Here is a 12,620-nt window from a genome sequence, read left to right on the forward strand (position 1 = left end):
AAGTCGAAAGTGTGGTGCTGGAAAAGCACAGCAGGTCAGGCAGCATCTGAGGAGCAGTAGAACCGACGTTTCGGGCATAAGCCCTTCATCAGTAATGTACTAGCGTCAATTAATCATGGGCTAAATAACAGAAGACAGAGCATAAGAATAAATGGATCACTCCTGAGTTGGCAGGATGTGATAAGTGGGGTATTGCAAGGATCAAGATTCGGAATCCAACTGTTCACAATATATATCAATGATTTGGGGATGGGGATTAAATGTAATATTTCCAAATGTGTGGATGAGACAAAGCCAAGTGAGAATGTACGTCATGAGGAAGATGTAAAGTAGCTTCAGGAGGATTTGTCTCAGTGAGTGAGTAAGACCATGACAGAACGAACATAATTGTGAAAATGTGAGGTTATCCACTTTGGTAGGAAAAACAGATGTGCTGAGTATTTCTGAACTGGTCTGAGTTTGGACAGTGTAGATGTACGATCTGACCTTGATATCCTTGTCAATAAGTCACCTTCAGCTGACAGATAGGTGCAGCAAGATATTAGGAAGGCTAATGCAACACTGACCTTTATTGTGTGAACATTTGAACACAGTAGTAGTGAAGTCTTGTGTATGAGCATGGTTCGAACACACTTGGAGTACTGTGGATTGTTTTGGTCTCCTGATCTCTGGAATGATATCATTCCCATAGAGAGAGTGCAATGAAGGTTCACCAGACTTAGTTCCTGGGAAGGTGAGACTGTCCTATGGAGAGAGACTGGGGAAACTGGGCCAGCAGTCTCTCAACCATCGAAGAATAGTGATCTAATTGAAACTTACAAAATACTTGAAGGGATAGACAGGGTAGGAGCAGGTCAAATGTTTCTTCTGGTTGGGAGGTCCAGAACCAGGGGGCACAATTTCAAGATAAAGGGGTGCCACTTAGGACCAAGATGTGAATTTTTCTAACTCAGAGGTTGGTGATTCTTTTGAATTCTCTACCCCAGAGGATTGCAGGGAGCTCAGTCTTTAAGACAGCGATTGATAGATTTCTGATCACTGAAAGCTATTCAGGGTTAGGGAGATGGGTGGGCAAAGGCAATTGAAGTATTCAATCAGCTATCATCATGGTGAATGAGCTGCAGGCTCACTGGGCTGAATGGTGTACTCCTGTCCAACTAAATTCCTATGACAGCCTCCTTCCCCTTATGGGTCTTTCATCCTGAACATTCCTTTTGAATGTTCCTTTTGTTCCTTTACTACAGAGCAGTAAAACAAATCCATATCTCCCTCTGATTCTTTTGAAAATAATCTGATTGTCTACATTCGCGCACGGAGAGAATCGACATTGGGGGGAGAAATCAGAAACCAGCCAGCGCTAATGAGAGAGAATCCCAGAAAGTAGCCAAGCCTTTGGGAGAGGAGAAACAAAACACATTAATAAACAACTTCCTACCAATAATGCCAAACTTTGCAGCAAACATCAGTGAGATTCCAATGGGAAAACCAATGAGATAAAATCCCACTAGATTACCGATAGCTCCCAGTTTTTGCTTCCCAGTTCCTCTCAATACTCCACCATTCACACACTGCATAGGGGACAAATAGCACATATTAATGTTAGCACTTCTCCAAGTTTAATTCCTTTGCAGTAAAGGTTTCAAGAAATAAGAAGATTAAAGTTGGAGCACCACACAAACTAAGAGTTGTGTTGGAGGACTTACATGGACAGAGGATTGGTTAAATAACAATAAGCAGACAATGGGCATGACTGGGTCATTGTTGGGTTGACAGGATGCCATGGGTGGTGTCCAACAGTGATCAGTGCTGGGACTGAACTACTAACAATTTACTTCAGATAAAATTTGCTGATGACACAAAGCTAGGAAGGAAAGTGAGTTGTGAAGAGGACATTGTTCCATGTGCAGCCACATTGAGTCAGTCCCTTGCCATGTAGGACAATCCTTTTCATGTGTAGATCTGCACGGTCTGACATTGGAGAAGGAAACCACTTCCTAAGCCAACTAGAATAAGTTCTTGTATTGAACAAAGAATAGTTTGTTTCATGTCAGCAATGAGTTACTGGCTACATTGATATGATAGATATTGCAACAGAGGTTATGAAGTCAGTCTTGGTGTTACTCCTCTGAGATTCTAAGCCCTTCTGCCAATAAGTAGGTGTTGCTTAATGCACTTCACAATATTAACCCTTTCAGACCTTTATCACCTTTTACAACAGCCATACAGTGTATGTAGGTCGGTTAAGTGAATTGGCAAAATTTTGGCAGATGGAGTATAATGAGGGAAAATGAGGACAGGTCCGTGTTGTTATAGAGATGTACAGCATGAAAACAGACACCTCAGTCCAACTTGCACATGCCGACAAGATATCCTAAACCGATGCATTCCCATTTGGCCCATATCCCTCGAAATCCTTCCTATTCTTACACCCATCCAGGTGCCTTTTAAATGTTGTAATTTTACCAGCCTCCACCACTTCCTCTGGCAGCTCATTCCATACACACACCACCCCCTGCATGAAGCAGTTGTCCATAAGGTCCCTTTTAAATCTTTCCCCTCTAACCTTAAACTTATGCCACCTAGTTTTGGACACCCTACCCTGGGGGAAAAAAATCTTCACTATTCACCCTATCCATGCCTCCATTGATTTTATAAATGTCTACAAGGTCACTCCTCAGTCTCCGACATTCCAGGGAAAACAGCCTCAGCCAATCCAGCCTCTCCCTTTAGCTCAAATCCTTCCACCCTGGCAACATCTTTATGAATCTTTTCTGAACCCTTTCAAGTTTCATAATATTTTTCCTATAGCAGGGAGACTGGAATTGAATGCAATATTGCAGAGGTGTCCTGTATGGCCACAATTGACCTCCCAAGTCCTTTATTCAATGCACTGACCATCAAAGGCAAGCATATCAACTGCTTTCTTCACTACCCTGTCTACCCTGACTCCACTTTTATGGAATCTGCACCTTAAAGTCTCTTTGTTCGGCAACATTCCCCAGGGCGCTACCGTTAAGTGTATAAGTCCTGCCCTGGTTTGTTCTACTAAAATTCATCTAAATTAAACTCCGTTGGCCACTCCTCGGCCCATGGGCCCATCTGATCAAGGTCCCATTGTTCTCTGAGGTAACCTTTTTGGCTGTCCACTGCACCATCAATTCTGCACACTTACTAACTATACCTCATTTATTCACATCCAAATCATTCATTGAAATGTCCAGAAGCAGTGGACCCATTACTGATCCTTGCGGCACATCACTGGTCACAGGCCTCCAGTCTGACACTTAGATAGCAAGTACTGGTTAAATGGAGAGAGATTGTAGAACTGTGAGGTACAGAGAGACCTGGGTTTCTTGCTACATGAATCACAAACAGTTAGTTTGCAGCTACAGCAAGTGATTAGGAAGAGAAATGGAAAGTCAGTGTTCATTGCGAGGGGAATGGAATGTAAAATTTGGAATATCGTGCGATATTGTACAGGGAGTTGGTGAGACCACATATAAAGTATTGTGTATAGTTGTGGTTGCCTTATTAAAAAGAGGACCTAATTGTATCACATACAGTTCAGAGGAGGTTTATTTGACAGATTTTTGTGATGAAGAGGAATAAGGAAAGTTGGATAGACCAGGCCTGTATTCATGGGAGTTTAAAAGAATGAGAGGTGATCTCAATGAAACATACACGATTACAAAGGGATTTGACAGAATGGACCATGTGGGACAGATTAGAACTAGAAGACACATCAGTTCAAAATAGATTTCACATTGGAGACAGAGATGAGAAGATTCGTTTTTATCAGAGGATCACAAATCTATCTTTTCCAGAGAGCAGTGGAGGCCAGGTCACTGAATATTTTTAATACAGAGGCAAATAAATTCTTGACTAACAAGAAAGTGGAAGGGTATTGGAGATAGGCTTGAAGGTGGGGTTGAGGCCATATTCAGATCAGCCATGGCACATTGAGTGGTGAAGTAAACTCAAGAGATCAAATGCTGGATCAGTGGTGCTGGAAGAGCACAGCAATTCAGGCAGCATCCAACGAGCAGCGAAATCAACGTTTTGGGCAAAAGCCCTTCATCAGGAATAAAGGCAGTGAGTTCAAGAGATCAAATGGTCTAGTCCTTTCCTATTTGAATTGTTTGTATGTATGTGCATCGACCGGCCATGATCTGTTTTCTCAATCTTTCACAAGATATAGCCATCGCTGGCTGTCCAACCCTAATTGCCCTTGAGAAGGTGATGCTGAAACTCCCTTTTGGACCATCCATGTGATGCAGATACATCCACAGTGCTATTGGGAAGGGAATTCAACATTTCTAATGCAGAAACAGCTACAGAATAAGGTAGCTGGCTTGAAGCAGCCTCCCCTCCATTTCTGTGTTTACTGCAACATGAACCTTTCCTGTTGCCAGCTCACGACCTCAATCATTTTATTAACTTTGAGTGAAGTTATTTTGAGAATAACAAATAGGAATGCTTTTATCTAAATCTGCAAAGACATTGTTCAGACAAGTTCAGACACAGACTGCACTGGAAGGAATTGTCTGCTTACAATCTTAATTTTAAGCAAATTTATTCACATAAAGTTTTGTAAGGCTTCGCTTGAAATACTCACAGCCAAGGAATCAAACAATTGATTAGCAGCGATTATTGGCAACAATTTCCCAACTAAATGAATTATTTCTCTGTAAGAGGGAGAGAGCAGTGTCAACAGAGAGCTTTCAGACATTGCTGAGTTCAACTTGTGATCTAAATATAGTCAAGGTTTCTTTTCAACTCACTCGTCATTGGTGAATACATAACCGATCACATCATGTATTGCCTCCAGTATCACAGAAATCACCAAAGCCAAAGCTCCTGGTCAAAATGAAGCACAAATAATTACTAATTTGGTATACAAACAATTCTGATGATTTATCAATTACAAGCAAGAGCAGAAATTGCTGGGGAAACTCAGCAAGTCAAGCAGCATCTGTGCAGAGGATGCAGAGTTGATGTTTCAAGTCTGAATGACTCTTTTTCTCTCCACAGATGTCGCCAGACCTGCTGAGTTTCTCTAGTAATTTCAGTTTTTACATCATATCTTCAGTATCTGCAGTTCTTTGTTTTAATCAATTATAAATTTCAGACAACTCACTTCAAAGGAACCAGCAACTCAGAGAATCAGCCAGCTTGCTACACCTGTATGGGGTGCTGCACTGTTGGAGATGTCAGCATTTGGATCAGTCATGAAACAAAGACCTTGTCAGCTCTGTCAGGTAGAAGGGAAATCTACCATGGCATAATTACAGCAGTGAGTGAAATACTGACCAGCCTATCCCTTGGAAAACTGATTGTCTAGTTTCTCCAAACAGCTTCCCACCCAGACCTAATCTATTCTTGTAACCCTGCATTTCCAATGGCTAATCCACCTAACCTGGACATCCCTGGACACTGTGAGACAGTTCACAATGGCCAACCCACCTAACCCGCAAACCTTTGGATTGTGGGAGAAAAGTGGAGCACATGGAGAGAACATACATATTCCACACAGACAGTCACCCAAGGGTGGAATCAAACCCAGGTCCCTGGCACTGTGAGACAGCAGTGCTAACCACTGAGCCACCATTCCAGCCTTAACAGCATATAGAGTAGGACTATACTCACTGGAGCTTAGAAGAAGGAGGGGGGGAGTCTTATAAAAATCTATAAAATTCTAACAGGCCTAGATAGGGTAAACACAGGAAGGATATTTCTAGTGACTGGGGAGTCCAGTCTAAGGATATGGGATGCGCCATTTAAGACTGAGATGAAGAGAAATTTCTCACCAAGAGTGGCAAGCCTGTGGAATTCTCTGCCACAGAAAATGGTTAAGGCCAAAATGTTTATTTTATCCCATGAAGGAGTTTGATGTAGTTCTTAAGGCTAAAGGGATCAAAGGGTTTGGGGAGAAAGTGGGAACAAGCTCCTGAGTCAGTTGATCCGCCATGATCACTTTGAATGATGGAGCAGGCTCAATGGGCTGAATGGCCTACACTTGTCCCCATTTTCTATGTTTCAGCATCTGTATCCATGGAGATATTTTCTTTCCATGGTATTAATAGGTCAATTTTACACTTTGAACACTGTCGGGTAAGGGCAGCATGGTGGCACAGTGGTTAGCACTGCTGCCTCACAGCGCCAGAGACTTGGGTTCAATTCCAACCTCAGGCAACTGTCTGTGTGGAGTTTGCACATTCTCCCCGTGTCTGCGTGGGTTTCATCCGGGTGCTCCGGTTTCCTCCCACAGTCCAAAAATGTGCAGGTTAGGTGAATTGTCCATGCTTAATTGCCTGTAGTGTTAGGTGAAGGGGTAAATGTAGAAGAATGGGTCTGGGTAGGTTGCTCTTCGGCGGGTCGGTGTGGACTTGTTGGGCCGAAGGGCCTGTTTCCACACTGTAGGTAATCTAACCTAAAAGAGGTGGCAGGCTTGCAGGTCAGAAGGTCACATAATGAGGCAGAGTGTCCAAATCCCACTGCCCTCTAGATTCTGCCAGGAATGAGGTTCTGAATGGGAAGGGACAGAAATGGAGACGATCATCCACAATCAAATTGAATTTCGGAGAAGGCTCAAAGAACTGGGAAATGCACCGAGTGCAGGGAGATGGGGTTAGTGCAGATGGACATTTTGGTTGACATAGATCACATTGGGCCAAAAAGCCTGCCTCTGTGCTGTAGGGCTCTATGACACACTGACTGACTGGAGCACCCCTGCTCCTACTTTTCAATAGACAATTACTAAAACGTAAGGCCCTGAAGTGGCTAACTAAAGATACTGAGCAATCCGAAAATAAAGACTGAGGTGAGCACTCTGCTACTGAAATGAGTGCCCTGTCACTAAACTGTGCAAAGCTCTGCAAATAGAGTACTCACCAGTGCACCACAAAGTGGCTTTTGCGATGTTCTTAGCTTTCTCTGGGTTTCCGGCACCCAGTGCATTCCCCACACAAACAGCCGCAGCCACTCCGTATCCCAGAGGTATCTGTGGGAGAAAGAACGGGGGGCCAGGAAATTACACCCAGAGATTCTGCATGGGATAAATGGTACTGGAACAGACCATCCCAATAATGGACCACTCAAATCTGGTATTTTCTGGGGGTGGCTAGTTTGTGATGCCAACACTGTGGGTTCCATTCTTGCATTGCCTGAGGTTACCGGAAGGGAACAAGGACAGAAATTGCTGGAAAAAGCTCAGCAGGTCTGGAAGCATCTGTGGAGAGAAATCAGAGGGAACGTTTCGGGTTTAGAGACCCTTCCTCAGGACGTTATGGACAGAGGGAAAGAACAAGAAGACAGCTCGTTGGCCCCTGCCCATTGGGTTTGCTGAGGTGCTTCTTCTTTGCTTGTTAGGGTTTACTCCTCAATTTTCCTTCCCCATTGTCTTCACACAGCAATTGGTTCATATTGATCACTCTCCCTTAAAAGCCACAGGCTGCACTGACGTCAGTGGTTGGCTGGTTGCTGGAGAAGATACTGAGGGACAGGATTAACCAATATTTGGATTGTCAAGCCTGATTAGGGAAGACAGCATGGATTTGTGCACGGTAAGTCATGTCTGATAAATCTTTTAGAGTTTTTTGAAGAGGTAACCAAGAAGATAAATGAGGGTAGGGCAGTGGATGTTGTCTATATGGAATTTAGGAAGGCCTTTGACAAGGTCCAGCATGGCAGACTAGTCATGAAGGTTAGGTCCCGCAGGATCCAGGGAGAGCTAGCTAATTGGATTCAAACCTGGCTCAATAATAGGAAGCAGAGGGTAATGGTTGAAGGCCGTTCCTCAGACTAGAGGCCTGTGACTAGTGGTGTGCCACAGGGGCTGAGACCTTTGTTATTTGCTATTTACGTAAATTATCTGAATGTGAATGCACAAGGCATGACTAGTAAGCTTGCGGATGATACAAAATTTGGAGGTATAGATAGCAAGAAAGGTTTTCAAAACTTACAGAGAGATCTTGATCAGATGGGAAAGTGGGCTGAAAATTGGCAAATATAATTCAATAAGTGTGAGGTATTGCACTTTGGAAAGTCAAACCAAGGTAGGACTTGTACAGTAAATAGTCAGGTCCTGGGAGTGTTGTGGAACAGAGGGACCTAGGAGTACAAGTACATAGTTCATTGAAAGTGGGGTCACAGGTAGAGAAGGTGGTGAAGAAGGTATTTAGCATGCTGGCCTTCATCTGTTGAGGCACTGAGTATAGGAGTTGGGACATTATGTTACAACTGTATAAGTTGTTCATGAGGCCACACTTGGAATATTGTGTACAATTTCATGCACCCTGTTATAGGGAAGACATAATTAATACTGGAACTAAGAGCAAAGAAGATTTATGAAGATATTGTCAGGATTAATAGGCCTGAGTCATAGGAAGATTTTGGTCAGGATAGGACTGTATTCCTTGGAACGTAGGAGAATGTGGGGTGACCTCATTGAGATGTGTAAAATCATGAAGGGTATAGATTGGATGAATGCATATAGTCTTTTTCCTGGGGTGGGGATTTGAAAGCTAGAGGGCATAGGTCTAAGGTGAGAGGGAAACTACTTAAGAAGGACCTGAGGGGCAACTTTTTCAGGCAGAGTGTGGTACGTATATGGAATAGGCTGCTGGAGAAAGTGGTTGAGGCAGATACAATAGCAACATTTAAAATACATTTGGATAGGTGCATGGATGGAAAGAATTTAGACCGATATGGACCAAATGTGGGCAATTGGAACTAGCTGAGTAAGCACATGGTCAGCATGGACCAGTTTGGGCCGAAAGGCCTGTTTCCATGTTGTATTACTCGATGAATGATGAGGGGAAATAAGCTGGCTTTCTTCAGGCTTGAGATGCCTTTTAGAGTCATAGAGTTATCAAGATGTACAGCACGAAAACAGACCCTTTGTTCCAACTTGTCCATGCTGACCAGATATTCTAAATTAATCTAGTCCCATTTGCCAGCACTTGCTCATATCCATCTAAACCCTTCCTATTCATATAACCATCCAGATGCCTTTTGAATGTTGTAATCGTACCAGCCTCCACCACTTCCTCTGGCAGCTCATCCCATAGACACTCCGCCCTCTGCGTGAAAAAGTTGCCCCTTAGGTTCCTTTTAGATCTTTCCCCTCTCAGCTTAAACCTATGCCCTCAAGTTCTGGACTCCTCCAACTGAGGGAAAAGACCTTGTCTATTCACCCTATCTTTGCCGCCCATGATTTTATAAACCTCTTATTATCACAGGGAAAAGGACAGCTCTTACCTTTCTGAGTGTCTAATGGCTTCTGAACAAACATTCACAACCACAAGGTATTCAGTTACCTGGGAGCCAATCACATTGCTGTTTTCAGGCAGAAGGCCTTTGACACTGATAACCATTCCACAAACTAATTAGTTACGTGTTGCCAACCGAATCTCCTTTTGTACATATCCCTGATCAATCAAGCAGAAGTGTAAATAGCACTTACAGTGAATGTCAGGTAATTTGCTTTTAAGAAGGGCTGTAATCCTTTTCAATATCCTTCGTTTTTAAAACAGTCCTGTTCCTACTTCAACCAATACATCCAAAATTTTAGCCTCTTAGAGTCATAGTCATAGAGATGTACAGCATGGAAACAGACCCTTCAGTCCAACCCGTCCATGCCGAACAGATATCCCAACCCAATCTAGTCCCACCTGCCAGCACCCGGCCCATATCCCTCCAAACCCTTTCTATTCATATACCCATCCAAATGCCTCTTAAATGTTGCAATTGTACCAGCCTCCAACACATCCTCTGGCAGCTCATTCCATACACGTATCACCCTCTCCGTGAAAAAGTTGCTTTTTAGGTCTCTTTTATATTTTTCCCCTCTCACCCTAAACCTATGCCCTCTAGTTCTGGACTCCCTGACCCCAGGGAAAAGACTTTGCCTATTTACTCTATCCATGCCTCTCATAATTTTGTAAACCTCTATAAGGTCACCCCTCAGCCTCCGACGCTCCAGGGAAAACAGCCCCAGCCTGTTCAGCCTCTCCCTATAGCACAAATCCTCCAATCCTGGAAACATCCTTGTAAATCTTTTCTGAACCCTTTCAAGTTTCACAACATTTTTCCGCATCACCTCAGTTTTTTTTAAAAAAATCAACAGAAAAGTAACAAGGTAAGTTTTTTTTAACAATGTCTGTTCTATGGAAACCTCTCAGAGTTTCAAAATCTTTGATTAGGTCAGCCCCCAGCTTTCTTATCCTGAAAATAAAGAGAACTGGCCTGTCATTCTTTTCCTAACCCACATGTGTCTGGCAACATCCTGTTTATTATCTCTGCATCATCTGCAGTGTCTCTGTATCCTTTTCATGAAACTCTGACCAGAACTGTACACAGTATTTTGAAGTTAAAACTGACCAAGGCTAGAGATGGATTCAACATGATTTCCCAAGGTTTAAATTGTAAGCCCCTGCCTTGGAGCATATACTGGGATTTTTTTTTTAAAAATGGCCTTGCCAACCTGGTGGTGGAACTTTCCATATTTGGTGTATTTGCAACCAGAGACCCTGTTCCTGGTGGGGAAAATCCTCCAAAAATCTCAGCACAACTTGGTCTTAGCCAGAAAAAACCCTACAATTTTATCCTCAGCAATCATTTACTTTATTCAATGCATTTCTTTTTATACTTTAAATACACTTCTATCATTCCTCAGAGCGCCAGGGACCCATTCCACCCTCAGGCGACTGTCTTTGTGGGTTTCCTTTGGGTTCTCTGGTTTCCTCCCATGGTCCAGCGATGTGTGGGTTAGTTGAATTGGCCATGTTAAATTATCCGATAATGTCCAGGGATGTGCAGGCTCGGTGGGATAGCCATGGGAAATGTAGGGTGATAGGGTAAAGGGATGGGTCTGGGTGAGATGCTTGTCAGAGGGTCAGTGTGGACTCATTAGGCCAAATGGCCTGCTTCCAAGTTGAAGGGCTTTTATGATCCATGTCTACCTCCTTGGTAACAATGACATGAAATAACTATTTAATTTTTTTGCCATGTCTTTATTGCTATCTGTGATATTATTCTGTATAACCCCAATGATTCTATTTCCAACCTTCGAATTTTTATTGACAAACTTATAAACTATATTACTATTTTGTTTTCTGATTCTTTATAATTTAATTTCAAGTTTCCTTTGCCTTTCTGCAGTTTTTGACTTTGATCCCCTCAGCTCTAAGTATTGTCTGATTCTCACTTATCTCTGGTGTCAATGTATTTCCCATAGCCTCTTTTCGGACACTCAATTGTCACTAAGGTATTATTCACTCATGCAGTCTCACTTCTGTTTTGCTTATTCCTTCATTTATGCTTTACAAATGTTTCCTCCAATACATCCAATATTTTAGCCTCTTGAGGCCAGGAGATCAGCATCATCTTTGTATTTTTAAAATCAAACTGTTGGAGAGAGTGGGACTTCATCCCAGGATACCTGGCTCAGAGGTAGGGACACTGCCACTGTGCCACAACAACACTCTGCCCCGAGCAGTTTCACCGGTGAAAAAATAAAACCTGGTAACTTAACACAGAATGGTTCCTGTTAAGAGTCATAGAGTCATAGAGATGTACAGCATGGAAACAGACCCTTTGGTCCAATTTGTCCATGCCGACCAGATATCCCAACCCAATCTAGTCCCACCTGCCAGCACCCGGCCCATATCCCTCCAAATCCTTCTCATATACCCATCCAGATGCCTTTTAAATGTTCTAATTGTACCAGCCTCCACCACTTCCTCTGGCAGCTCATTCCATACACACATCACCCTCTGCGTGAAAAGGTTGCCCCTTAGGTCTCTTTTATATCTTTCCCCTCTCACCCTAAACCTATGCCCTCTAGTTCTGGACTCCCCCACCCCAGGGAAAAGACCTTGTCTATTTATTCTATCTAAGCCCCTCATGGGGTTGCCCCTCTATAAGGTCACCCCTCAGCCTCTGACACTCCAGGGAAAACAGCTCCAGCCTATTCAGCCTCTGCCCACAGCTCAAACTCTCCAACCCTGGCAACACCCTTGTAAATCTTTTTCTGAACTCTTTCAAGTTTCACAACATGCTCCCTGTAGGAGGGAGACCAGAATTGCACACAATATCCCAAAAGTGGCCTAACCAATGTCCTGTACAGCCGCAACATGACCTCCCAACGCCTGTACTCAATACTCTGACCAATAAAAGAAAGCATACCAAACGCTTTCTTCACTATCCTATCTACCTGGGACTTCACTTTCAAGGTGATATGAACCTGCATGACAAGGTCTCTTTATTCAGCAGCACTCCCCAGGACCATACACTTAAACGTATAAGTCCTGCCCTGATTTGCCTTTCCAACATGCAGCACCTCACATTTATCTAAATTAAACTCCATCTGCCACTCCTTGGTCCATTGGCCCAGCTGTTCAAGATCCTGTTGTACTCTGAAATAACCTTCTTCACTGTCCACCACGCCTCCAATTTTTGTGTCATCTGCAAACTTACTAACTATACCCCTATGTTCACATCCAAATCATTTATATAAATGATGAAAAACAACCCTCTATCACTACCCTCTGCCTTCTACCTTTGAGCCAGTTCTGTATCCAGATGGCTAGTTCTCCCTGTATTCCATGATATCTAACCTT

At 43.2% G+C, this 12,620-nt stretch overlaps 1 protein-coding gene across 2 annotated transcripts in view; it reads right to left on the reverse strand.

Moving 5' to 3' along the window:
- LOC122563928 (multidrug and toxin extrusion protein 1-like) overlaps nt 1-12,620 on the reverse strand; it is a 47,494-nt gene that overhangs the window by 8,970 nt on the left and 25,904 nt on the right. For both annotated transcript variants that reach the window (XM_043718193.1, XM_043718194.1), the window contains exons 11-14: nt 6,892-7,000; nt 4,782-4,857; nt 4,616-4,685; nt 1,436-1,568 (exon numbers count right to left, since the gene is read on the reverse strand). In XM_043718193.1, the coding sequence (XP_043574128.1) occupies nt 1,436-1,568; nt 4,616-4,685; nt 4,782-4,857; nt 6,892-7,000 (388 nt within the window). The remainder of the gene's footprint in view (nt 1-1,435; nt 1,569-4,615; nt 4,686-4,781; nt 4,858-6,891; nt 7,001-12,620) is intronic.

Source organism: Chiloscyllium plagiosum, chromosome 28, assembly GCF_004010195.1.
Source record: "Chiloscyllium plagiosum isolate BGI_BamShark_2017 chromosome 28, ASM401019v2, whole genome shotgun sequence".
In the NCBI taxonomy this organism is placed as follows: Eukaryota; Metazoa; Chordata; class Chondrichthyes; order Orectolobiformes; family Hemiscylliidae; genus Chiloscyllium; species Chiloscyllium plagiosum.